We start from the raw sequence: 27,963 nt of genomic DNA on the forward strand, positions 1-27,963 counted from the left end.
CCTCTCAGGAGGTTAAACCTTCCTTCCACCAAGAGACTGGTGTTGGGGCATCCTCTCAGAACGGAGACCTCAGGGGTGCTGAATTTAAGCGTTTCTTAACTTCTGCACATTTACTAGCTTCAGTTCTGTTTAACTTAGCCCCAGGACACTTTCTTCCAGGGCTGGAGCAGGGTAGTCATGTGGTCCCTCCTTGCCAGGTTGCCTGCATGAAGTTTTAGCATAAATACCAGGGCCTTCCTGCTGGCAGCTCTTTGCGGGGGCTGGCCAACAAGGCTCCATCTTCACACCCACTTTCCCTGGCCCCTGTAACTGGGAAGCACTTTCCTGGGCCTGACGCATCTCAGCTGGGCAAGGCTGGCATGCGTCCCCGCCTCCCTCCCAGGGGACCATCCTGGATCCCTCCCCGTGATGTCAGCGGAATCCTGAGCTGGATTGAGGGAAAGGCCCAGGATCTCCGACAGAGGAGGCCGTATGGGGTGGACCCAGGGGTGGCCGCCCGGGGCCGGGAGCTCTAGCCTCGCGTCCCCGGGCGCCCCCCCCGTGTCCCGCCCGCGCCACGCTCCGCCCCGGTCGCCGCTCGTCCCGCGTGGGAGCCGACCCGGCTCAGCCTGATTTACGGCTCTGCTGAAAACCGCTCGCGCGGCTCCCGCAGCATCAGCACCGGCGGCTGCAGCGGCAGCAACAAGTCGGGTAAGTGGGCTCGGCGGGAGCCGTGCGCCCGCGCCCCCTGCCCCACGGACGCACGGGGTGCTGGTCCTGGCTGCGCAGCGTCACGGGGAGTCGGAATGGCCGGCTTCCCCGCAGCCACCTGCACGAACTCGCGTGAGCACGAATCCACGCAATCACCAGCCAGAGCGGAGGGCTAGGAAAGCAGGGGACCCCAGGCAGGGGCTGTCCAGCTTGCCCAGCTTGCTCAGCTTGCCCAGCTTGCCCAGATCTGCACAGGAAATCGCAGCCCTTTTTGCTAACCTGTGCCCCGGGTTTCCGCTGCGCGGGTGGAAGCCTGGTGCTGGGGGAGTGCGTGGTTATCCCATCTTCCCCATCCAAACATGCCTCCCTTCCCATTGCCGCCCTGGAATGCTCTCTTCGTATCCATCCCTGCACCCCTCCCCAGCTTCTTCAGCCCTGGGCTGAGCCAGGAGTTGCATCCTGTTAAACATCCCAGCGCAGCACCGGAAGGGTCCAGAGACTTAGTAACCTGGAAAATGTGCCTGCCTAGCCAACCGGGCACCATTTCCATCTCAGCTTCTGGGTGCAGTTGAGGGTGTAACACAGACTCTTCACCCTAAGATGCTATCCGAGCTCCTTCTCTCTGGGACCCGGTGCTCATTATCATTCTTGGAGGAAGTGAGCACCGGGCCCCTTGCAACACTGGGTTGTATAGTCATCTGTTGCTAGGGCAAAGGTGAAGAATTTGCAAAGACAGCAAGTACTTCCTGTTTTTGGAGGAGTTATGCTGGCTGATGCCCACCTGGTTCCAACACTCTAGAAGTTGTGCTGAAAACAGCATCCTAGGCAAGGCAGCTCCACCTAGAACATTCTCTGTTATCGACCATGGCTCTGTCTATATCAAATGATAATTTGACCTTTTTGGGTTTTCACATTTCAGCGGTGTTGGATCGTTGTTATTATTGTGTTGATTTATGTCGTCAAGCCAGTAATTACAAATATTAAAGTCATGGGCAGACAAGATGGCTCAGCAGGTAAAGGCGTGTGTCACCAAGCCTGATCACCTGAGTTCAATCTCCAGGACACACATGGTGGAAGAAGAGAACTCATACACACAAGTTGTCTTCTGACGTACACACACGGGGTGGGGGGTGGGGATGCTATTTAAAACAAAAAAATAAAAAATACCAAGCAAAATGTGAGGTTGAAATTTTTTTAAGCTCATGGTGTGCTTAAAGCCACTGTGCTTAGCTAGATCCATCGTCCCCAAACTTGAGAAAAGACTGCCAAGCTGGCTCTCTTAAGACCTATTCATGTGGGACGCATTTCCGTGTAGTATGCCAAATTCAGGAGGGCAAAATACTCGAGTTCTGTTTCTGGACCACTGTCCTCCCTCCCTGGGGCTTATTATTTCATCTCCTTGCTCTGTTTTTCCTTTTCATCTACATAAGTGTGTTAGCCACCTTCGCTCAGCTAGGTTAGAGTTGGATTAGACATGTTTCTGCCCCTGCAGGTCTTGACATCTGCATGCCACCTGCGGTGATATTGTACAGCACAGAGGTGGGCGGATGTGGCTGCATTTAGCGTCAGGGTTTAGGTTTTAATTTCAACATAAAAATCAACTCTAAATGCTATATGCAATAGTTGCTTAAAACCCAAGAAACCTGAACTGGTGTAGTCACTATGGAAATTGGCATGGAGATTTCTCAGGAAACTAAAAATAGAAATATCATATGGCCCAGCTATCCCACTCCTGGGCATATCCCCAAAGGACTCTGTAGCCGACTGCAGAGATACTTGCTCATCCATGTCTATTGCTACACTGTTCACAATCGCTAAGCATTGGAACCAGCTTAGGTGCCCACCAACGTAAGCATGGGTAAAGAAAATACGGTACAAATACAAAATGGGATTTTATTCAGCTGTTAAGAAAATTAAAAGTAATGACATTCGCAGAAAAATGAGAGGGACTGGGCATTGTGCAAAATGAAATAAGCGAGACTCAGAAGACGAGTATTACGTTTTCTCTGAAGCAAGGGTCTTAGAATTTAATGTGTGTGTTTGTGTGTGTGTGTGTGTGTGTGTGTGTGTGTGTGTTTAGGTGGGTGTAAGACATGAAGTAAGGATTAAAGGACATGTCTAGGAAAGAGAGGGAAGGCTAATCGAAAACATGTAACTTGAAAGTAGGGGTAGATAATGGGACGGGAGGAAAGAGAATCATCTGGAAGGGCAGGCGGATATAGGAGGGCATTGGGGGCGGGGAGGACCAATAAGAACAAAGTAAGCATGAAAGAGCCACAATGAAACCAGTTCCTTAGCTGATACTAAAAAGCGAATTAAAAACAAAGAGTCACCTCCTCTCTGGAGAGGGGCAGACGTCCTGGTGGTCAGTGGTGTCATTTCAGTAGCTTCTGACAGACATGTCAACTGGTGTCTTCTCCCCCTCCCAGGACTTTCAGAGGGATGCAACAGACGACCTTTGAGGAAAGCCGGTACCGTTGGCAGGACTCGCTGGAGAATGTCGCTGTGTGCCTGCCATTCCGCTGCCCGAGGTGTGGAGACCACACCCGATTTAGAAGCTTGTCGTCCTTGAGGGCCCATCTGGAATTCAGTCACAGCTACGAGGAGAGGACCCTCCTGACAAAATGCAGCCTCCTGCCGTCTCTCAAAGACACGGAGCTAGTCAGGTCCTCAGAACTCCCGAAGCAGGGAAAACTGCTCCGGGGTCACGCAAAGGTGACCAAGCAGAAGCCGAGCTATGTTAACTTGTACAGCATCTCCCACGGACACGCCAAGGACCCGAAGCCCTTTGAGATGGTGGCAGAGAGGCCCGTGTCCTATGTGCAGACCTACACGGCCGTGGACATTCGGGCTGACTCTCTGGAAGGCCCCCGATCGAGCCCTGGACTCCCCACCCCAGACACCAAAGCTGCTTTCGAGGCCCACGTCCGAGAGAAGTTCAATCGCATGGTAGAGGCGGTGGACAGGACCATCGAGAAGAGAATCGATAAACTCACCAAAGAGCTGGCCCAGAAAACCGCCGAACTGTTGGAAGTCCGGGCAGCCTTTGTGCAGCTGACTCAGAAGAAGCAGGAAGTTCAGAGGCGAGAACGGGCCCTGAACAGGCAGGTGGATGTGGCCGTGGAAATGATCGCTGTGCTGAAGCAGCGACTGACGGAATCTGAGGAGGAGCTCCTGAGGAAGGAGGAGTAAGTGGGATGCTGAAACTGGATGCTAACCCCTGCTTGGGGAACACCCCCTCCCCGCCAAGTCACAAGCAGATGTTCATGGTTGTGTGTCATGTGCGCATGTCTTGGCTACATTCCTCACTGGTTCAATAGTGCCAGGAGGCAGGAATCTTTGCTATTATTCACCTTCCTTGGATATGGTGGCCAACCTGGCATCATTGATCTAGTTAATAGCTAACTCCTGGTTACCTTGGAAACTCTTCCATGGCTGGCGTTAGACAGAATGCTAACACAGCCTGTCTATAAGCCTGCCCACCATGGGCAAGGGTCTGCCAGGGTGTGTAGATTATATAGTCAAGAACATGAGATGATGTCTCCTTCTAATATAAAATATATCCCAAGTACGAATACTTTTGGCTTTTTTGCCCCTGATCCTTTTCTTTCTTAAATTACAGTAACTAAAATGTCCAGAGAAACTATAGTCAAGAGAGCTTCATTTGCTATCTCTAAATATTTAGGCTTTCATTGAAGAGATGCCCTCATTGAAGAGATGCCCAGGTACCGTTTAATCACCGTAGACATTTTAAAAATTATGTAGTTAGGATGACTTTCAATCAGCTATTGTATTAGTCACTTCACACGCTGCTGTGACAAAGTGCCCAACAAAAGTGATTTAAGGAAGGGAGGGTTTAGCGTGGCTCACAGTTCGAGGTCAGAGTTCATCATGGCAGGGAAATCATGGTGGAAAGAATATGAGGGAGCTGGTTACACTGCATATATAGTCAGGAAGCAGAGAGAGATGAGTGCAGATGTTCAGTTGGTTTTCTCCTTTTTATTCAGTCCTGGACTCAGCCCATGAGATTATGTTACTCTAGTTAATTAGCTGGTTTCTTCTTGACTGTGATTAATTGTAATTGTCAACTGGCCACAATTTAAAATCATCTGGAAACAGAGTCTCCATGAGGTTGACTGGTGGGCATGTCTGTAGGGGGTTGTCTTAGTTATATTAATTGACGTGGGAGAATCTCACCCACTGTGGGTGGCTCCATTCCCTAAGCGGGGCATTCCCTAAGCGGGGCATTGCACCCAGACTGTATGTATTAAGTGCAGGGGGGGCTGAGCACAAGTAGGCATGCATGTTTTCATTTTCTCTCTGCTCTTGACTGTGGATATGACTAGCTGCTTCAAGTTCCTGCCGCACTGACTTTCTTGTTATGATGGACTATGAACTGGGATTGTGATCTGCATAAATCCTTTCTCCCTTAAGTTACACTTTTCTTTTTTTAAATCATAGCAGCAGGGAGGAAACCAGGATAGCAACTTAGTTAGACCTCTCTGGAAATAGCTTCCTAGATGTACCATGAAATGTGTTTTATGATGATTCTAAATCACATCCAGTTGATGATCAAGCTTGAGCATCCATAGGACTTTCTTTGTTCTTAGGAAAAGTCATCTCTAACGGCTACATCATTTTTGTTGTGGTGTTTTGGCCTCTGGTGCTTCCTGGGAGGAAGTGGGTGTTTGGATCCACAGGGGTGGCCCAGAAGACCTACCCCCCTGCAATACTGTGAGATGGCAGATGGGGATGCTGTAAGAGTAAAGCCTGGGCTAACTTCCTGATACTTTCGTTTGATTTAGTAGCAGTAAATCAAAAGGGCCACAGATGAATGCATTTGATGTTTGTTTTTTCATATTTTATAATTTGCTCATAGTACAAATAATAACGGATGCCAGTTTAGGGGTAGGGGCTGCATAGACTGCAGAAAGATGGCTAATGGAAGGTGGTTCATGTGGTCAGATGTCTGTTATTGTCAAGGATTCACTTTCATTTGAGATGGTGGGCTCAACCAGTGACTTATTCTTCCAGAGAGTAGATTAATGGCTAGGAATGTACTTATTTGGTAGGATGTTTGCCTAGCATGCACAAAGCCTTGGGTTCAATTGCCAACACTCATAAAACTCCATGGTGGTACACACCTGTAATCCTATAGTCCAGCTCTCGGGAAGGAAAGGGAGGAAGATCAGGAGTTCAAAGTCATTCTCAGCTCCGTTGGGAATTGAAGGCCAGCCTAGGCTTCTTGAGACCCTTTCTCAACATTATTTAATTAATTAGTTAATTAGTAAGTACAAGCACCCTGTCGGTGGATAGATAGTGGCAGTTTCTATTTATCCAGAACTGCCACCTGAACAGAGGCTTGTGGAACAAAACATCCCACCAGATGTGTGTGTGTGGATGGAGTATGTGTTCTCTCTCCTCTCCATGCCCACCCCAACCCACCCTCAGGCAAAAACACTGCAAAGTTTTATAAACCTCCTTCCAGGCCTATGTCGTGTGCACACAACCAAGGCACACACTCCTTAATGTTCCTCCAAATGGAATCTTGACACGTACTGCCACACCCCTGGACCTCACATCTGTTTGTGCTTTCACTGGCATGCCTCTTTGGTGTCTTTTGTTCAGCAGACAGAGTCCTGCCATTCCTGTGGACGATGGCATGATACCCCTTGATATGGCTATATTGTTGTTGTCTTAACCAAAGCGCTACTGAATGCACCATTTTCCTAGAATTAAATGTCCTAGTCCAGCTAATTTCTCATTACATCTTTGTTCACATTTGTGTGAGTTCTAATCTGGCATTTATTTATTGTCTGGAATTGATGCCAGAGACTCACATTTGCTAAACATGCACATGACCACGAAGCTATACAGCCTGGGTATCACCACTTTTTAATATGTCATGTTTGGGATGACAGGGGGGAAAAGGAACATTTAGTTTAAAAGTAAAACACATGGAATAAAAATATAGAGAAATTGCCTTAAACTTGGAAATATAAAGTCACCATTTTTCTCAACTCCCTTTGAGGCCATCTTACTAGTTTCTGTATTCACGCCTTAAATAAACACGTTCTCTGTACATGAGTTGGAACTGAAAGGGTCTTGTTCCTAGGGACACTGAGTCTCTTGGTCTGAGTGTAACAAAGACAAAGAGATCCCCCTCTGTCCCTCAGTATCTGCAGAGCCTGGCCCCTGCCCTGCCCCCCACTCTGCCATCTGAATGGGACACAGAGACAGCTGCTCATCAGCCACATCAGTGTATCCCAACTCAGTTGGTTTGATTATGTTTGCCTGGTGGGGTCCCTTCCCATATTACCATTTTCTCAGAGGACTATACCTCCCAGAGACATGGCATTTCTGGTAGGAAAGACCCCTCTTCAGCCAAGGAAACTTGTAGATAATTCCTAATAAATAGAGCCTCTCCAGGATCCAGGGTCAAGGCTTAAAGTTCATTTCTGAGCAAATATAGGTTGTTACTGTCCCATTTCAAATACACTTAAGTCTGGGTAAACTTTATAATCCAGAGAGCAGATTTGGTCAAGACAAACAAATGCATAAAAAAAAAAAGCAAATGTAATTAGCTTTAAAAATACCTTTCATTGAAACTGAAATGAATAGCTTCAGGGACAGCTGGACATGGTACTACATCCCTGTAATCATAGCCCTCAGAAGGCTGAGGCCAAGGATTGCCTCTAAAATTCAAGGTCAGATTGGGTGCCCTGGTTAGCTTTAACTGTCAACTTGACACACCCTAGAATTATCTCAGAAAGAGTCTCAAGTGAGTGATTGCCTAAACCAGGCTGGCCTGTGGACGTGTCTCTGCGATTATCTTGGTTGTTAATTGTTGTATGAGGTCCTAGCCCACTGTGAGCAATGCCATTCCCTAGGTAGGTGAACCAGAACCATGTAAGGATAACTGAGTACAAACCTTCATGCCTGCCAGCAGCATCCTTCCTAGTTCCCACCACGCTTATTTGACAGTGAATTGAGTTCCTCGTTTGGGGGGCAATGCTGGGTAGAACAGGAAGCACGTCTGCCTTCAGGATTTTGCCTTGCATTCTGTCTCCTCAGTGATGGACTGTGACCTGGAATTATAAACAGTATAAACCGGTTCCTAAGTTGCTGTTTGATCAAAATATTTTATCACAGCCACAGAAAGGAAACTAGAATACCGAGCAACAGAATGAGTTCCAGGTCATCTTGGGCTCCAGAATAAGATGCTGTCTCAATGGCACAGCACACTCCAAATCAAAACAGACAAAGCCCTGGAGTCACCTCCAGGCTGCCTTAACTCAGTTTGCAGCAGTTACACAGTCCTTTAGCAAAGGAGGTGATTTGAGTAGGTTATCTTTCGTACCATTGCCTTTCTCCCTCTGGGCAGGGTATCTATGAGCTCTGCTGTGCAAATCTGAAAAAAGAATTTGCTCGTCATCCTCACAGAGTCAGTGTGACTTTAAAAGCCCCGATGATGAGAGATGTGTTTACTTATTGACAAGCAGTCTTAGCTGCCGGGTAGCACTGTCTCTAATCAGGTAAATCAATCCAGGCCACCTTGCAGTAAGGGATCCCTAACCAGAACAATGGAGTCAGATAATCCCTCCGGTGGTTACTTGGTACCACAGTAACACCAAATTTGTTAACATAGTTTTAGCCAATAAGTTTGGAACATACCACTGGGCTATCTTTGATGTGCCCAGTGTGGTGCTAGGGATGTCTGGAGAGCATAAGATTCATATTTTTCCCTGAGGTGTATATGCAGAAAGCAGAAAGCATACCCAGAATCATATCCTGTGCAAACACAGGGGCAGGGCTTTGATATGTGTGTGTGTGTGTGTGTGTGTGTGTGTGTGTGTGTGTATGTGTGTGTGTGTGTGTGTGCAACTGTTACTCTTGTTCTTCAGGTACTATTTTTAAGATATCCCTTACTGGTCTGGAACTTGCCAAAAAGGTTAGGCAGACTGGACAGTGAGCCTCAGGGATTCTCCTACTGTCTCCTCCCTCATTACAAGCAAGTGGCACCATACCCCTCTTTTCTAAAAGTGAATTTTGGGGATCAAATTCAGGCTTTTATGTTTGCAAGGTAATAAGCACTGTACTGCCTGAGGCATTGCCTCAGTCTCCTCCCCCACCTTTTTGGGGGGGGTGGGAGGGGGCATTAAGACAGGGTTTCTCTGTGTAGCCTTGGCTGTCCTGGAACTCACTCTGTAGACCAGGTTGGCCTCCAACCCAGAACTCAGAGATGCACCTGCCTCTGCCTCCCAAGTGCTGGGATTAAAGACATGTGCTACCACCGCTCTGACCTTTTTTTTTTTTTTAAACCCAGGGCTTTGTTGGTAGCTTCATCCTCCTCGTGCTGAGATTACAAGTGTGTGCCACCATGCTGGACCACGGGGCAGCTTTAGCTTTCAGCGCCTGAGCGGAGGCCACAATTCTAAGTTACTAAGCATTGGAAAGTAGACCCTTCCACCTAGAGAGTGTGAAGGGAAGGGAAGGAAGAGGACGGGTGCTTTTGCTGCGGTGGGAGGGGGCCAGAGAGTCCCTAAATGCACCCTGTGGTTGGTGATTTTGAAACTGGGAGGTGCCCTGTGCTTCCTTCAGAGGGACACGGTTTTTTTGTTTGCGTGTGGTTTTTTTGTTTGTTTGTTTTGTTTTGTTTTTCAGTTAAAGAAAAAAAAAAAGGCTGAGAGCCAGGAAGTGACTTGCCTAGGAACAGATCCCCTAACAGAGCTGAGTGTGAAACCCAGTTGCCCCGTCTCCCTGCTGCGGTTCGCTGTGTCCTTGCTAGACTTCTGACGATGTGAGATTTATCCAAAGCATCAGGACTTATATAATCCCAAGCGTGGCCCATTTTGGAATAGCTCGATTCTCAGCTATTTTGAGACGGCTGCTATGGTGACATCATTTATTTTTCTGATGTGAATAAAGACAGAGTCAGCTGGCATTGGGGGTGTTGGAGGCAGGAGCCTGGTAGTAGCATGGCAGGGTCATGATGCTAAGTTTCTGGAATACCCAGCTCAGAGCTTCCAACTCGGCTCTCCAGAAGTCCTCACGCTCTCAGGGTGGGGCCTTTGCCACTGTCAGCCTGGAACGGGGGTGAGGGGCCTCTGATTCCGTCTCTGCTTTCCATTCTGTGCTCTGTCAGCTAAAGCAGACAGACTTTCTTTCCCTCTTCTGTTATTTGCTGTGTTTCCAGCCTCGAGCCCTGCAGGAGATGGCTATTTCCAAGAGAGCCTGACGAGTGCCAGGTTTTGTTCTAGGGTCTGGTAATACAGTGGTATAAGCAAGGTGAAGTCCTTGCTGCCAGGGAACCCATCCACCAGTGTGTTCCTTTAGCGTGCTCTACCTTGTCTCTTAAGACAGGGTCTCTCACTGAACCTGGAACTCATCAGTCCTGCTAGGCTGACTGGCCAGTGAGCTCTAGGGGATTCATCTGTCTCTATTCCTCCGCTCAGCCGTGGAGTTGAAGATGTGCTACCAAGTCAGCTTTTTTTTTTGGTTTTTCGAGACAGAGTTTCTCTGTGTAGCTTTGCGCCTTTCCTGGAACTCACTTGGTAGCCCAGGCTGGCCTCAAACTCACAGAGATCCGCCTGGCTCTGCCTCCCGAGTGCTGGGATTAAAGGCGTGCGCCACCACCGCCCGGCAACCAAGTCAGCTTTTATGTGGGTTTTGGGGATCCAAACTCAGATCATCATGCTTGCAGCAGGCACACTACCCACTGAGTTATCTCCCCCAATCTGCCATCCCCCCCCAAAAAAACCCCAACTTAATAAAGAGCATACTTGTGTTTCAAAAAGCCAAAAGGGAAAGGTGAGGCAAAGGGCCACACACAGAGAGAAGCCGGTTTCAAGACTGGGTGGCTCCCTGGGGAGTATGGGACCTTACTCTGGCCTCCAAGTTTGTGGTTAGACGCCTGGTGCTTGGCAGGGTTGACTCTAGCTTCTCAGTTTGCCTCAGAGCTGACGTTACAGGCCATCTGAGGTGCTATGTGATCAATAGTTAGACTATTTTTAGCTGGAGGTATTTTTATCGTTTCATATACCCCTGAAGAGGTTCATAAATCAGTAATGTAAAAATGAAATTTAAGTAACTTGATCGAGTCTTCCTGTGGGAAAGGGAAGCCAGCTGGTGTGAAAGTAATTTTTAAGAGTAGACGGCAGGCACCCGTTGTAGATCCCACCTTATTCCTGTAGGAGGTGTCTATGGTTTATTCATCAACTTATGCCCCAAGACTGATCTGGAAAAGAACAAAAGAAATGTAGGGTCTTTCTGTTGGTTGTGATGCTCAGCTAGAGCTGTGCTTGTACATTTGTACACCATTAGGAAATGTGTTAGGTCTCTGTTATCTCCTGGACTCCCGTGGACTACACACAGTGCCCCGATGGTTAATCTTGATGGTTGACTTGATGGGATTTAGAATCACCATGGAAACAAATCTCTGGGCACATCTGTGAGGGATTAGCTCAATTAAGGTAGTTGAGTGGAAAGATCCAAATGTGGGCAGTAGTGTTCTGTAGGCTGGGGTCCTGGGCTGAATCAAAAGGAGAAAGTGAGCTGAGGACCAGCATGTGTCCCTCTGTGCTTCCTAACTGTGGATGCCGGTGTACCAGTTTTATCAGGCTCCTGACACAGTGAGTTCCCCACTAAAGGATGGCACCCTCTGGGTCTGTGAGCCAAAATAAGCGTTTTCTTTATTAAGGTGCTTTTTGTAACATTTTTTTTTTCTCATAGCAAGGCAAGTAACTAATATTCTCCCCCTACTCATGATTTTATGATGAAATGGTTAAGTCACACAACTGGTCTCCTGTGGGGCGTGCCCTGACAGGGTCAAGGGTCTGTGGGAATACATAGCCATCCGTCACTACACGGGGATGTGTCTGGGAATGGTTTCTCCAGGGAAAGCATTAAGACAGGGGACTAGGGAGAGAGTCTGGCAGAGAGAACAGTATGTGAGAAGGTAAGACTCTACCTGGGTGCTGGAAAGAAGGAAGTCAGAAAGATAAGACATGGTTTTGAATAGCAAGCTAGGTGATAGGGGGCCATATATTGCCCCCTCCTTAATAATGTGTAGCTCAATGCAAATTGTGAATATCATAATATATTAATGTTCAGTTCTGTCAGTCCCCCCAACCCCGTGTGTGTGTGTGTGTGTGTGTGTGTGTGTGTGTGTGTGTGTGTGTGTGAAAGCTAGAAGTTAACCTTGGGTGCAGTTCCTCAGGTGCCGTCCACCTTGTTTTTTGTGACAGTCTCTCATTGGTCTTGGGCTAACTAAGTAGGCTTGGGTGGCAGGCCAATGAGTCCCTATAGATCCACTTGTCTCTGTCTGTCTCCGCCTCCCCGGTGGGTGCTGGGATTCTAAGTGGGAGCCACCACACGCAGCTGTTTTTACTCACTGAGCCATTCCTCACCACCTCTGTCACTTTCAGAATTTGCCTCTAGGTGTGCAGATCCCATGACAGTGCATTTGGATTTTTCCAAGGTTAGCTGCCTTTAACGCCTCTCCAAAGAAGTCGTGGTGGTGGTGGTGGTGGTGCGGGGCTTCAGTCTCTAAAAGCGTGATTATAATGGGTTGGTGAGATGACTCAGCAAGTGAAAGGTGTTTGTTACCGAGCCTGCAGACCTACCTGAGTTTGAACCCCAAAATCCATGTGGTAGGAAGAGAGAACTCACTTCTGTGGGTTGTCTTCTGACCTCCACATGTGCACTGTAGCATGTGCGTGTATGCTTGTGACAGTACACACACACACACACACACACACACACACACACTCACACAATAAACAAACAAACAAATAAATAAATAACAGTAATAAATAAAGGTAATGTTATCCAGGTTGCAGAGTTTATGGCCGTCCTATAAATGTGAATGCATGAGTAAGCATTCTTTTTCTCACTGAAGTTCTGGCCACACAGAAAGGGCTTTCCCTCTGTGCCTTTTTCAGCTCTGTGGATTTCAAAATGCCCTCGAGTCCTGGGGCAGTATCAGAATCCCAGGGCTGCAAAACACTGCATAGAAATGAGCTTCAATGTCAGTTTCTTACATTTTCCCCTTTCAGAGTCAAATGTTACTTTGAATAGGCATTTTTTCCATAAAATCTTGGATTTAATAGTAGTTGGCTCTTCTTTTTTTTTTTTTTTAAAGTAAGTGATGAGTCAGCAAATGGACAGGAAGTGACTTAGGAGTGGTTAAAGGGTTTTCCCCCCCATATCCTGACTGAATTCCATTAAGGTCGGCCCTTATCTTTGCATCTGGCCTTCCAGAGCCTCACAGTGTTCTGAGTCAGCAGGCAAGAACCCGAGTTCAAACCATGAACTAGCTCCACTGTTCTGTGGGATTGCGACCTGTTCTTCTTTTTAGCCATAAACCCTTGTCTTGGGCTATTTCAGGATCTACCGTGTGTAACATCTGCCTCAGCCACCGCACAAAAATGTATGAACTGTTAGCACAAACCACAGGTTTTAGGAAAAATAACTATTGCCCTCAAAACAATTTAGTAAGAAGTGGGACATTGTTTTAAGTGTTTCACGAATACTGTTGACTTTTAAAGTTTTATTCATTATTATTGGGTGTGTGGGTGAGCGTGGCTGGGGGCGTGGAGGTCAAAGGACAACTTTTGGGAGCTGGGATTCTCCTTTCTTTGTGGGTTCTGGACACCAAACTCGGGTTGCTAGCTCCTGCTGTAAACTCTCTTCCCCACCCTACGAAAACTTTTCCTATCTCACTTCTCCGTGCACAGCTAGACTTTAGTAGTTCTACATTCAGTTTGGTACACATGTATTGTTGGGGTGAAGATCGATGGAAGAAGTGTGGAATCACACAGGGACCTTGTGAGATGGCTGAGGGGTATTTTAATCTTTGCAGACAACCACAGATGATACTATGTCAGAACGTAACAACAACAGGTAGTTTCTGAAAGAGTAACTGTGTTGTGGAATCGGAAGCCAGATCATAAACATTTCGTTCTTTTACATTGAGATCAATTGTTCCGTTTGGTACCTTTATTAAGTGTTTAATGGTTTGGCGTGTAATTACTAAAGAAGTTATAAATGGAATACAGTAACCCCTCCCCCCACCTCCTGCCTTTTGTTGTTTTGTTTTTGAGGCAGAGTATCATGTAGTCCAGGCTGGCCCCCGAACTCACTGGGTAGCTGAGGATGACCTTGAACTTCTAATCTTCCTTCCTCCAGCTCTCAAAGGCTGGGCTTAATGACATGCACCACTGTGCCCAGTTTTATGTGGTTCCAGGGATCAAACCTAGGGCTCTGCGCTTGCTAGGATGGCACTAACCTTCATTCCTCCTTCTCCAGACATCCCCTACCATTCCTCAGGGAAATGAAGGTGTGGTTCTCAGTGGTGTCCAGTGGTCTCTCATATCATTTTTTCCCGAGTCTGGGATCTTCACGGTGACCTATGAGCCTCCCAGCTCCTTCCTCTAGGCGCACGTACATCCTGGCACTGGCTCAGATCCATCTGCATGTATCTGGTTTACGATTCCCAGGTGTCTCTGTGACTCCTTCCCTGGGACTTCCTTCAGTCATCTCCATCTACAGGGTTGATCTTGACTTTGTTTTCTGAAACACTGCCCCCTCTGAGTCAGCTTTGTCGCTTTGGACCTGGTTTCAATGTTGTTAACTTACCTCCTGACACACGCGTGTATTTCTACATTCAATGGTGACTGCCTCCCTCCGTCAACATGGAATCTTATCCCTTTGGGTCATGGCCGTCACAGCTGAGGCACTGGAGGTGTCTGTCAGGATGCAATGAGGAAGGGAGTGACTTTCAGTGTCTCTTTGTGTTTGGTCCTTCCAGAGAAGTTGTCACATTCAACCATTTCCTGGAAGCAGCTGCCGAGAAGGAAGTTCAAGGAAAAGCAAGGCTCCACGACTTCATTGAGAATCTGCTTCAACGGGTAGAGTTGGCGGAAAAGCAGTTGGAGTACTATCAAAGCCAGCAGGCTTCGGGCTTCAGCCGTGACACTACGGAGCATGTGGTGAGTCCAACCCAACCCGCCTCCAGCCCGAGTCCAGCGGGAATGGATCTAGACAGAGCTAGGACAGAAGAGAAGGGAGCTGTGTGACTCATGGAGGTTTCCTAGGTCGCATTTCAAGTCCCGGACCAGGCCGAACCTCTGTCTAGCCATGGTACCGAGGCTCCAGGGAGGAAGCTAAGTCTGGGGTCCACACTTACCTGCTCCTCTTTGACCTCTATTCCAAGCTGAATCGGTAGACGTATTTTTTTATGCTTGTAAAATAACCAAGTTGGAAATATCTGAGTTCCAGTCTTCATTTTCAGGTAGACTGGAGGCACCCAGGTTTGAAACTTGGATAATATTCTGAGGATTATCATTTCAAGAAAGCAAGATCCAGCCATATACACTTGGCTTTCTTTACAAGGGAGGAAAATGCTCTTCAGCAGTGCTCACAGGGAAAAGTTTGAGTGGCTATTCAAAAAGAATCCCTGGCAGGTGATAGGTTTTGGTATACTATTTCACACAAGGCTTTCAGAGGCTTAGGCCGCCTGCTACCAGCCGAAATGAAGTCCCCGTGGGTGTTTAGGGATCTAGGTGTTGTTAAGAGGCTGGATCAAGACTCCTGGCTTCTGAAGGGCAATAAGATGTCTGATCACTCTCCAGGCAGGGTGAGTGGATGGTCAGATCTGCCTGATGTACAGTTCAACCTTAGAAGAGTGGAGAGATAAATTAAATTAAATTAAATTAAAAAAATAAAATATAAAACCAGATTTCCCCCCTCTCCCCCAAGGCCAGTAGTAGACTAAGGAAGGAAGTGTATGTGAGATTTCAGCACTATACTCAAATCAACCCTGCTGGTATGCCCTGTCTTTTCTTTCCCAGGTGGGGATGCCTGTGTATTCTGTGTAATCCCCCTGAGACAGAACCATCACTCCCCAAGCTGACTCCTCTCTTTTCTTCTAGGAAAATCCTGAGAATGTTCTATCTAGTTATAGTATGTTCTCTCTTGACTAGCAGCAGCTGGAGGGACACCCTGAACCCTCTTGTCCACCTTCTCACATCATTCCCTCTCACAAAAGGGCTGTGGCCTGTGGTCATGGAGCCCAGAGGTGAGGTGAAAAGGCTTGGCTTCTGGAACACTCTTCACTTGCTTCTTACTGAGCCAAGACAGTTTGCCTTCCTGGACCTGTAACTCTTCTAGAAAACGAAGTCAGTGGGGCCAGTGCTCTCCAAGCCGTTTTGGCCTCTTAAGTTACCAGTTCACCCGTGATGGTTCAGAGTCCTGAAGCTGTAATGCAGCATTAAGATTTTGGGTATGTAGGTGGATAAATTACGCCAAGCACATCCATGTGTGAAAAACCCTGCGCTCTACCAGAGGTGTCTTAAAAGAGAACGCAGTCGAAGGCAGGAAGGAAGCATGGAAGCCATAAGTGCCTCCTCTTTTTACTTTTCTATGCTCATGCCCTTTGCTTAGCCTATTTTCCCAGCTTCAAAGTTGAGTCTTTTGAGAGTCATAGCACTAATTATTTCATATATATTTAATCTTATGATAAAAAATTGAATAATATTCGTCTTCTGGTCAGATACACATATGCAAAACTGTATGTGCACATGCAGCATATGTATACTTACACAGATATATACACACGTAAACATGCGCAAATTCACATAATATACACGTAAATATATATTTACACAATGTACACAAACAAATTCATTCATACATGGTAGGAAATTAAGTATTTATGTTGGTCTCTTTTAGGGTTCAACCACATGATCTGCCTTAAGCCAGCTGGCTCAACCTAAGGAAGCTTTGGCTGATTCAAATGCTGTTAAGTGCAGTTGAGATTGGAATGAACAATTTAGATATGAGAGCGGTGTGACTAGCATGATCAGGCTGTAGTGAGAGGAATGGCCTAATTGTTGTAGGTTGGAGGTCTGGCCTTGGAAAGACCCAGAGTAAGGAGTGATTTCAGAAGGGATTAGGCCCATGAATTGGTAGTTTCTCCTCTTTGTATCTTCCTTAACTTTTCCTTGGGTCAAGTTGGGCAGTCTGCAGACCCTACAATGGGTTCTCTCTCTCTCTCTCTCTCTCTCTCTCTCTCTCTCTCTCTCTCTCTCTCTCTCTCTCTCTGTCTCAGTCTCTGTCTCTCTGTCTCTCTGTCTCTCTGTCTCTTATTATAGCCATATGCATCCACTCCTACCTGAAAATGAGGAGCCATGCCTTTGATATAGTAAGAGAGCTATGTCTGCTCTCCCACACTCTCTGCGACTATGGAGTGTTGTGGGATATTATTTTTTTAACTGGGCAAAAATGTGTTACATTTGTGTATGCTGTGGACTATGACTTTAACTATGTGAAGGTGTGCTACATTTTTTTCTACTGCTTTTGTTAACTATGTAAAGATGTGTTGCATTTGCATTAATTCAATACAATTAACCAGGGCTCAGAGAGGTGGAGTTAGCAACTGGTTGACAGGAAGTAGCAGGGAGGAGCTTAGTGTCTTTTTTTTTTTTTTTTTTTTTTGTAGTTAGGGTGGAGTGGAAGGGAGTGGCTTCCGGGGACACCAGCAAAGAGTCAAAGTTAGCCAGTGGCTATTCTTACTCTCCGAGCTTACAAGTTTTCACCCTAGACTTTGAATCTTGAGTTTTAGTAGAACGAAAGATACTTAGTTAGAACTGCCTTTCGTGGCAGCACCAGAACCACGGCCTGGCCTTAGCAGCAGGCCACTGGTAGTGTCAAGTGCAGACCCCGTAACAAAGGCGAAACAGCAATGGAGATAGAATAACTTGGATCCTTTTAGGAAGGAGAACTCTGAACCACATATTTGGCACAGCTTAGTGTGTTACAGAGCACCCATCTGACCCAGGCTTCTGGAGTCACCCAGAATAGTTACTTTACTCTGAGACACACAGAACAAGCAGACACTCCACCTGACTCTCTCACATCTCACCTCCGCCTGACTCTCTCACATCTCACCTCTGCCTGACTCTCTCACATCTCACCTCTTCCTGCTAGCACCTCCATGTCCCTCTTCCTCCTCCGGAGTGATTCAGAAAATTGCCCCCCCCACCCCTCATTACAGGCCGCACACTGTGGATCCACTTTTCTCTCTGGCTACCCACTTCTCTTCCCTCTCCCCTAGATGCACTCCAGAGAGAAGGGCCATCCTTAGCGTGCTAGGTGGGTTGCCTCTTCCAGAAAGTGACTATTAGCATTGCATCTTCCTGGGCGGGGCAGGGCAGGAGGGGGCTAGGGGGGAGCTTTCTTGCCCCTCACCTTTTGTGCTTTTTCCGAAACAATGTGCGGCATTCTGCATCTTTCCCTGAGTCCCCTTGAGCATTTGTGTTCTTTTTCACCTGGCTGATTTCTAAAAATATAGCATGCTTACTCAGATACTTTATCTTTGTGCTCTAGAAAAAAAAAAAAAGCTGTCAAATCAAACACAAAGTGACCTAATATCCCATCTGCCAAAAAACCATTCTCAGAACCACTCAGATAGAGGGTTGTGAAACAGCTTGGATAATCTTGTTTTAAGACTGCAATCATTCCCTCTGGGCTGCTAATTGAGGACTAGCGGTAATTCATTTAACTCGTATTTATTGAGGGCACAGTGCTCATGAGGTGCCAATGCAATGCCAGGAGCAAGACAAACAAGGTCCTTTTTCTCTTGTGTGGAGGGGACAGTGAGCGAATCAATAATAATGACCTTCTTGCATGGTGGTAACTGCCGCAAAGACAGTGGAAGATGATAAATGTTTGAGATGTTTGGGGTGGAGAGATGCTTTGGGGCGATGGACAGAGAGAGCTCTATGCTGCACTGTGGCCTAAGTAAGATGAGGATGCAGCTCTGTGGAAAGTCAGAAGCAGGACGTTTTAAGCAAGGACACTGTGGTGAGGGTGCCTAGGAAGGAACAGACTTGGCGTGGTTGAGTGGTAGGAGGCAGAGCCAGGGAGTTGCGGGTCACAGGAGGAGTTTAGATCTATTCCCAGTGCACAGGGAAGCTATGGGAAGGCTTCCAGGATGGAAGAGCATCAGAACAAGAGATGCTAGGAGGATTTTATGATAGGAGGTGAGAGGTGGTGGCTGGGAGGGAGCAGCCGAGGAGGACAGAGGTGGTAGCTTAGGATGCTCTCTGGAGTAGAGCTGAAGAGGCCATTGGGCACTGATGGAGGGTCATACTGAGGGGGTGAGGGGCAGAGGGGGATCAGGAACAAACTGCTGGAGAATCACACTGAGAAAGTGAGGGGAGCAGTTGGCCTGAAGTGACATGAGACCAAGTCCTCTAAGCATGCTATAATTCCCCTTGGTCCAAATTCCAAGGAGGCCTTTCTCCCATATTTTCTTCATCGTTCTCCCTTTTGAATCTGCCCAAAGATTTGACCTGACTTCATCCTAGTGAGAGCTGCTTGAGGGATGTTGGGAACCTAGGGCTGGCAATACCCTGGGCTTCCCCATAAGGGGAACGATGACATCTGGATCACAATATGATAATCATCAATTTCTGCTGCCAACGAAGGCACTCTGAGCCCAGCCACAAAGCACAGGCAGATATTTTAATTGCATGGGCTATTAGGAACGGACATCATCTCGATGGTAGATGGCCTGGGGGACATTTGTGAGGTTGGTCTTCATATGTTCTCGTTTTAGCAATGATATATTTAGGAAATAACATTTGACGCTCATTTCCTTTCTGTTGGTACTTTGTGACTAGCTACAGCTGTACTAAATCAGCTGCAAATACAGCCAGATCCTGAGAAATAATGACACATTGTGCCTGGTTGTAAAAACATGTTTGTTTTTTTTTCCAACCCAGATTTATCAGGAAGCTTTTTATTTATTTATTTTTATTTATTTATTTATTTATTTATTTATTTATTTATTTATTTATTTTTGAAATTTTTGAGACATTCTAATACCAACTTCTTGGAAAACTGAGAACAGGTGTGGAAGAGGCTCACAGAGTGCTCACTCAGATGCAATAGACTGCTCCCTGGGTAATGCCACCAACTAGTTACAGGCCTCCTTCATGAGCATTCAGTGTCTTAAAGAAGACAGAGTGCTGTGGGGTGTCTTTCTGTATGCTGTGAATATGTGTTGCTCCCATTGGCTCATAAATAAAGCTGTTTTGGCCTATGGCAAGGCAGCTTGGAGACAGGTGGGAAATCCAAGGGGAGAGACAGGAAGAGAAAGGTGGAATGGGGGAGATGCCAGCCAGCCGCCCAAGGAGCAAGATGCCAGCAGACTGGTAAAGCCATGGAACACGTGGCAAAACATAGATGAATAGAAATGGGTTAATTTAAAAGAGACAGCTAGGAAGAAGCCTGAGCTATTAGGCCATACAGTTTATAAGTAATATAAGCCTCTGTGTGTTTACTTGGGTCTGAGCAGCTGTGGGACTGGGCAGGACAGAGGAAAACTTTTGACTACATGGCTGCCCAACATGTTGGCTCAACTTTCCACCTAAAACTTGAGAGAACTTAAAAAGAAATTCTAAAATTGAGCTAAGAACAGCTCTCTGCTTCATGTCTTATGTGGGCTGAGATAGAGATGCCCAGGTACAGAGACACCATGGCGTGCGGACTTGAGCTACAGTATGGCAAGTTCAGCATGGCAGATTCCCGCCACAGGACACAGTGGCATCTCCAAGCTGTGCAGCGCACTGCATGGGGATTTAGCTTTTGCTAGTACAGACAAAAAAAAAAAAAAAAAGAGGTTTTTGGCTACACAGTGCTGGATGGAGGCATGGACCCACTGCCTCCCAGAGTCAGCAGAGAGCATGGCTCCCAGAGCTGGTGGTGAATTACCCCTGCCATGTTGAAAGTGGAGGGTTGGTAAGGTGAAGTTGGCTTGTGGCTTTTCCTGTTCTTCTGATCTCTCACGTTTTAACCCCAATGTCTGGCTCAGGGTTTTTTTTATTTAATAAGACCATTTAGCAATTCGTCTACAATAGAGTTTTAAAACTGTGTCCAGGAACCAAGGAGATGAATCAGCAGGTAAAGTGCTTACTGTGAAACCATGATGATCTGAATACAGATCCTCAGGACCAACATAAAAAATGGAGCATGGCTCTGTGTGCATGTAACCCCATTACCACAGGGGGGATAGTGCAGGAGACAGGCGGATCCCTGGAACTTACTGACTACCAGCCTAGATAAAAACAGTAAGCTTCAGGTTCAATGAGAAACATCGTCTTGAGAGAATAGGGTAGAGATTAACCTAGGAAGACATCCAGTGTCTTTCTCTAGCTGCTGCATGCACATGCTGGGTTAAGTGCACTCCCTCACTGAATACTCCATTCCTGCACCCCCCCTCCCCCTGCCGCCCCGCATACACATACATGAACCGCACTCAGCCTTCAAGTGAACTAATGTTTTCTCTTATTTATTTCCCATCAGCTCACAGACATCTCATTGAATAGGAAGCCCAGATGTCTGTAAGTATGTTATTTTTATACTTGGGCCATTGGAGAATGTTTACACTGTATACTATCCCATTGCATTTGATAAGATATCCATGAGTGGATTTTTAAGCCGATTGTGTTTGATAAGATATCTACACATGGATTTTTTTAAAGGCTTGTGTGAACATTTACCTGCATGCCCTTTCCACTTTTAAATAGGTAGCAGCTGGTCAGTGAGTGATACTATAGCAACACTGGAGTGATGTTCCTAGGGTGTTATCTACTGTAATTTTTCTTACTAATGTATAATGTTTATATATATATATATGTTATATGCACATATATGTATAATATATATGTGATATATAGTATATTACTACTCTATATGCACTATTTCTATAAATCACATACTTTAAAATATATACACAACATCTTTTGTTGAGTCTCCCAGTGGTCCCTGAAAGTGTTAAGAGAGGTGAGTTCCATGCTGAGTGTCTGTATAGCATTCTGCTGGTCATTTATGTTCTTTAAGCCTGTTTCTTCATTAGTAGTGGAGTTTGTACTATCTCTCTGGGATTTAGACTCATTCAGTCACAGGAACCATAGGAAATTGAAATACCAGTATCTGTGACTTCTGTCAGTGGGAGCACGGTCGCCATGGTGGACAGGAGTGGTTAGTTATTTTTCTTTTAAGGTATAAAGAAGCCTCTCTTTCTCTGTGTGTTCCTCTCCTCGACCCCTCTAGAAGCCGAGGGCACCCACATTCTGTGTGTAACCACCCAGAGCTGAGGGCCCATTTCCATCTCAAGGGGAGGAGCTACCTGAAGAAAACCAAGGACGAAAGAGCCGGGATGCAGCCTGCCAAGGCCGTTCATGAACAGGCTGAGTCTCCGAGAGAGTTCTTCAGACCAGCTAAGAAAGGGGAGAATCTGGGCCTGAGCCGGAAAGGCAACTTCAGGCCCAAAATGGCTAAGAAGAAGCCTACAGCAATTGTGAATATCATCTAGAGTGTGGGTGGCTCAGAAGCATCACCATGAGCATGGGGCATGGGGGATGATGTTCCAGGGGCCTTTGGGACACGTTGCTGTAGGAAGACATGGCAGAATCAGGAACACAACACATAGGGACACCCTGATTAACCAGAGTTTTAAAAAGAGGGTCTCCGTGAACCAAGATTGTATTTCAACCTAAATTTAGGTGCAAGCAAGGCAAATTACAAAAAATAAGAAATAAGAAAGTAAAACTTGAAGCACTTTTATCCCATCGTTCTGGTAAACATGAACCTGTAACTTCTAAAATAATTGGCCTGGTCTCTGGGCTTCTATGCAGTGGTCATTAGTCCTTGGGCCACACAAGACGCCAGGCTCTGGTGTCCACTGCTCTCTGAATTCTGAGGCAAGGAATGTGACTGTGAAGTTCTACTTTAAAAAAATGTATTATTCATATCTAGTGTTTTGAGACAGGGCCTTGCTGTGCTATGGAGCCCTGGCTGGCTTGGAACTTGACATACACCAGGCTGGCTATGAACTTGCAGTAGTCCTCCTGCCTCTGCCTCCCGAGTGCTGGGGTTACAGGTGTGTGCCACCACCCCTAGCTGGGAGTGTCAAGTTCTGGTGAGAGCAGTGAAATAAAAGTTTTTTTTGTCCTTGTTTGTTTGTGTTTGGACTCCCTTTGATACATTTGAAAGTCTCTATAATAAAAGCTCTGGTTACCCTTAAGGATTCGGGTGAATCAAGACTTTAATCTCCTGGGTGGCTTACCAGATGTGTTCAGTTAGACCTCAGTTAGTTTCCACTTTGCCAGATGGCTTTTAGGTCTGTCGGATTCAGACCTGGGGTCCTTCAGAGCATATTCATTCAGATGTGGGCGCACCCCACCTGCCTCCTTTAGCTAAGCACGTTGCACCCCCAGAGCTGTCTTCCAGCCTCTGTCTAGACAGCTGCTAAAACCCTTGGGGTCAGCAGCATCATTGATGTGGTGCCCAAGTGCTTGATGTGCCAGAGGAGGGCACATTCAGTGTACCAGGAACATCCTGGGCATGTTGCAAGGACGCCCAGCCTTCTGCTACTTCCTGCTTCCCTGGAAGTACCACCAGCTTGCTATCTGTTAACCGTGAGCAAGCATGCCCTTCTCTTTGCTGTCTTCCTTTTCCACCCGGAAGCTCACGTCACCTCCTGCTACTTCTATGACTAGTGTACACTTACCTACCTGTCAGTCATACACCTAGGGTGTTCACTGTGTGGTGCATTCTATTGTAATTTCAGGGAAAAAAAAAGGATGCATGGGGGATTTGACCTCTGACACTGTCCTCCCCAAATGGTATTGTCCCCATAAAAGAACTCTCAAGAATCTCCTGTCTTTAAATTTTCTTCTAGAAGGATTTTTCAACTTTTTCCTTGAATTGCACAATACCACCAGATCTCTAGAGTGTACACATGCTGACATCCTTCTTAAAACAGGGATAATGTCCATAGGTATATACATATATAACATATACACAATATATATATGTGGAGCATATTAATAGTTTATTTTTAAATATTCATGGAAAAAGTCTGTGTTTGTGGTGGGTGGCTTTAAAACTGTATAGCTTTGTTTCTGTAAATCAAATTCTTTTACTTTAAAAATTAAAACTGTAACCTAATTAACACTGGTAGAATTATTGTTATTGCAGCACGCATCTGAGGAGCATTACATTAAAAATAGATAATAAAGCAGTGACTTAGGAAGCCAATCAATTGAAAAGGATATTTTCAGATATTTGGAGCCTATCCTCAGGGAAAGGCTGATGTTTGAGTCTTCGCCGACTTCCGGCTTCTGGAGGCAGATCTTCCATGTGGTGTATGGGCAGATACCAACTGGGGAAATTCCATAGCTGTGGCTCTCACTGTTGAGGCTGACATTGTGAAAACTGTACTGCTGTCGTTTATTTGGATCAGCAATCTCCTCTATAGTTATTTGTTATTGATGTTGATATCATGATTGCGTTTTAGCTTTCTCCACACTGACACGTGACTGGGTGGTGACGGTACTGCATGCTCCCTGTCCTGTGGTGTGTGCTCAACAACAACAGCTTGGCTGTGAGGACAGTATAGTCAGATTGGTTTCCCATTTTCTTTAAAGTAATTCATTTTGGGTGTTTGTTTAACATGCCTAGAAGGAATGACAGCCCTCTTTAACAGTGACACACGGTCATCTTTGGAGAGCAACCATAATGTTGTATCTACTCCGTAGACGTTACATAAAACAAATAGTTTTGAGATTTAATTACTAAATTAAAAAAAATCTTTTAAGTTTCAACTGGATTCTGACCCCCATACAAAGGAAAGGTATTAAGTTCAACAGACTTCCTGGAGACATAAATCTGCTATTGAGGTATGGGAGCTGGTTCACAGAAGGGATCATTCACTCACATCATGGCCAAGTTCCATTTATGTGTTACCTGAGGCAATCAATCAACCTTAAATTTGAGGCAGTGACTTTTTGAATAAATCGCCAAAGTTTTTAAGAAACCATAGTCAAGGTTTAACTAAAGTAAAAATTGAATTTTATTATTTATTTTGTAAGGGGAAAAGATCTGTTGAACTGTTCTTTCCCCCCACCCTCTCCCCCAGCCCCCAAACTAGGAACAAATTCTTAACTGTAAGTGTGGCTTGCTTGGAAGCTGTATTCCAGTATTCTGCAGGGCCAGTCAACTGTATAGAAAGTTAGAATATTTCTGTTCGCAGGGTGAAAAAAGAAAGTTTTTAGATTATGAAATATTATGATAATAAAGCTATATTTCTGACTAACGTGTTGGTCTGTTTATTCTAGGTCAAGTCTTTTGGGCAAGTCAATTTGACTGCGTCACTAACAGTGAACAAAACTTTGCTTCACAAATAACCTGTTCGTTGTGGACATAATCACTGTGACCTTGGACACCTCTCAGCCTGCAGGGAAACTAGCGTGTTCATTTGCCTGCCCTCTAGTACTACATCTCAGTGTCTTTTTACATCTTTTCACATTAAAGGGGCCTCATTAAAAGCCTGATCAGGTCGGGTGGCACCTGCGCACGCCTTTAATCCCAGCACTCGGGAGGCAGAGGCAGGCGGATCTCTGTGAGTTCGAGGCCAGCCTGGTCTACAAAGTGAGTTCCAGTAAAGGTGCAAAACTACACGGAGAAACCCTGTCTTCCTCTAGGACTGTGAATAATTTCCCCAACACCTCAGTTCTGAACTTTTTAACTCTTAGCAAAAAATAAAAAATAAAACTATAAACAGATGTCACAGTGTACCCCAGCCTGGGTCTGCTACACATCATTTTTGCTGTAAAGCCCAGAAAGTACTTAGAACAGGTTGTAAAGACAGGAACCCTTCAACCACTGGTCGTCTTCTTCTTCTCCTTCTCCTTCTCCTCCTCCTCCTCTTCCTCCTCCTCCTTCTTCTTCTTCTTCTTCTTCTTCGATTTTTCAAGACAGGGTTTCTCTGTGTAGCTTTGCGCCTTTCCTGGAACTCACTTGGTAGCCCAGGCTGGCCTCGAACTCACAGAGATCTGCCTGGCTCTGCCTCCCGAGTGCTGGGATTAAAGGCGTGCGCCACCACCGCCCGGCAACCACTGGTCTTCTAAGGAGCATGGAACTGTGGGAACTCAGTAAACTCCAATTGTCAGTCTCTTATAGCTGTTGGTGAGATGACCTTGCTCTGTTCTCAATACTTAAGAAGTGTTAGGTTAGTAGGTGTACCATGTTACAGGTTTTTTTTTTGTTTTTCGTTTTTTGTTTTTTGGGGTTTTTTTTTGTTTTTTGTTTTGAGAACTAGCATGATAGTCTTGATTATCCCCTGGCATTCAAAAATGTAAGTTAGTGTCTTGAATTCCAGGGATAGCATGCATGTCCAATCCTGAACATGAAGCTTGGAGAGATCTCAAATAGTGACTGATGGGCAATGTTAAAAATTGGATTCCTTTACAGGACTCACTAGCTCAGCATGATGGTCCTCAGTTCCATCCCTTTTATTCTGTCAGGTTTTAACACATTTTGTCTCATTTGCAAAAGCTAAGGAGAAATGGAAAGGCATGAGACAGAAAGGGAGATAACAAAGGGTGTGAAAAGGAGGAGGAAGGGGGAAAGAGAGTAATAAAGAGAGCCAGGAGTGAAATGATCCGAGAGGACGTTAGATGCACATAAAGAAAGAAACGATACAGGCCTTTTTGGGCGTTGGTGGCTCACGCCTTTAATTCCAGCACTCGGGAGGCAGAGCCAGGCAGATCTCTGTGAGTTCAAGGCCAGCCTGGGCTACCAAGTGAGTTCCAGGAAAGGTGCAAAGCTACACAGAGAAACCCTGTCTCGAAAAACAAAACAAAACAAACAAACAAAAAAAGAAATGATACAATAAACCCCATCACTTTAGCTGGGCATAAAGTCTGTAATCCCAGTCCTCAGAAGGCAGAGGCAGGAGGATCAAGAGTTCAAGGTCACCCTCAGCCACACAGCAAGTTCAAGGCCAACCCGGGGATACATGATAGTCTGTGGGAAAGGAAGGAAAGAAAGAACAAAGGAGAAAAGAAGGGGAGGGAAGAAGGAAGGAGAAAGGAAGGAAGGAAAAACTGTATAAACATGAATACATACTAATAAAAAAATGAAAGAAAAACACAGATGCTTCTAACACTAAATTTCCACAGAACTTCACCCTGTGCACAACTCAAAACAAACCTCACACTTAGGCCTTTAAATTATAAACTTGGAAAGTGAAGGTGACAGAAATCTTGGTGACCTTGCATTAGCATTTGTTAGCTAGGACATTACACCGTGTACCACAAGGGGGAAACACTGACAAAATTTACCTTGTCAAAACAGAAAACTTCATAAGTGAATTGTTAAGAAAACGAAACAGGTCGGGCGGTGGTGGAGCATGCCTTTAATCCCGGCACTCGGGAGGCAGAGGCAGGTGGATCTCTGTGAGTTCGAGGCCAGCCTGGTCTCCAAAGTGAGTTCCAGGAAAGGCGCAAAGCTACACAGAGAAACCCTGTCTCAAAAAAGCCAAAAAAAAAAAAAAAAAAAAAAAAAAAAAAAGCCAAAAAAAAAAAAAACAAAGAAACAGATAGATACAGGTGGCAAGAAATCATTTTTTAAATTGGCCTCCTTTCTGCGGCACTAAGGTAGTAGAGTTTTATAACCTGCGTCTCGTATCAACAAAATGAATGCATGTCCTGTCTCACAACAGGACATAGGCAGCAGTTTCCCAGGATAGAAAATAACTACCCAGGAGAGGAACTTAATCTATGGGCAGGCTGGGTTCCGCCACCCTGGAATGGGGACACTGATAAATTTTGCATATGCCGTGGCAGGTACCCAGAATGGTACATGAGGACTGGTCTTGTGACAAGAGGGGGATAGGATGGCTGCCGCTGAGTATCTGGAATGTGACACAAAGCGTTGCCTGCCTTGTGGCTGCAAGAGACATTTCTGGAATCAGTGAAAGAAGATGATAAAGAATCAAAAATCAGATCATTAAGTAATGAAAAATGTCTTAAGTGCAACACTGATGGGATTACATTGGGAACAAGTGAGCTCCCTGTGTGAGCAGCTCTTCGTGGCAGGTAGGCTTTCACAGTGGCATTAGACAGGAGACTACTAAGGTGGCCCTGGAGTTTGTGACAATATGTACAGATGTTGCATTAATGTAAATGTTGGCCACGTAAAGCAAGCAGAGGTGACAAATTGATTTGGGAGATTTTATTTTCCTGGAGTGGGCTTTGTAAAGTTTTCTGTAACCCACATCTGTGTCTGCCCTTCCAGAGTCCTTGGGGGGCAGGTAGAAATAACTGAAGCTCCCTGTGCCTCCGTGAGCAGGTGGGGAAACAGTGGCTGGAGAAAGGAGAGACGCGGGCTTGGCACAGTGGCGTTGTGTGTCTCACTTGG

The 27,963-nt window shown here is 45.9% G+C and overlaps 1 protein-coding gene across 1 annotated transcript; it reads left to right on the plus strand.

Annotated features, from left to right (window-relative positions):
* Window positions 1–577: 577 nt before the first annotated feature.
* Window positions 578–24,798, plus strand: Znf365 (zinc finger protein 365). The gene is made up of 5 exons (XM_059282006.1): window positions 578–690; window positions 3,120–3,878; window positions 14,501–14,681; window positions 21,061–21,098; window positions 21,811–24,798. Exons 2-5 carry the CDS (start codon window positions 3,133–3,135, stop codon window positions 22,070–22,072), a joined length of 1,227 nt encoding a protein of 408 aa, XP_059137989.1. The 5' UTR covers window positions 578–690; window positions 3,120–3,132; the 3' UTR covers window positions 22,073–24,798.
* The last annotated feature ends 3,165 nt before the right edge of the window (window positions 24,799–27,963 follow it).

Source organism: Peromyscus eremicus, chromosome 16_21 (genome assembly GCF_949786415.1).
Source record: "Peromyscus eremicus chromosome 16_21, PerEre_H2_v1, whole genome shotgun sequence".
NCBI classification, from domain to species: domain Eukaryota; kingdom Metazoa; phylum Chordata; class Mammalia; order Rodentia; family Cricetidae; genus Peromyscus; species Peromyscus eremicus.

Coding starts and splice junctions, on each gene's coding strand:
- Znf365 (XM_059282006.1), top strand. CDS start 3,133: ATGCAACAGACGACCTTTGAGGAAAGCCGGTACCGTTGGCAGGACTCG. Junction 3,879..14,500: donor GAGCTCCTGAGGAAGGAGGA/GTAAGTGGGATG, acceptor TGGTCCTTCCAG/AGAAGTTGTCACATTCAACC. Junction 21,099..21,810: donor AATAGGAAGCCCAGATGTCT/GTAAGTATGTTA, acceptor CGACCCCTCTAG/AAGCCGAGGGCACCCACATT.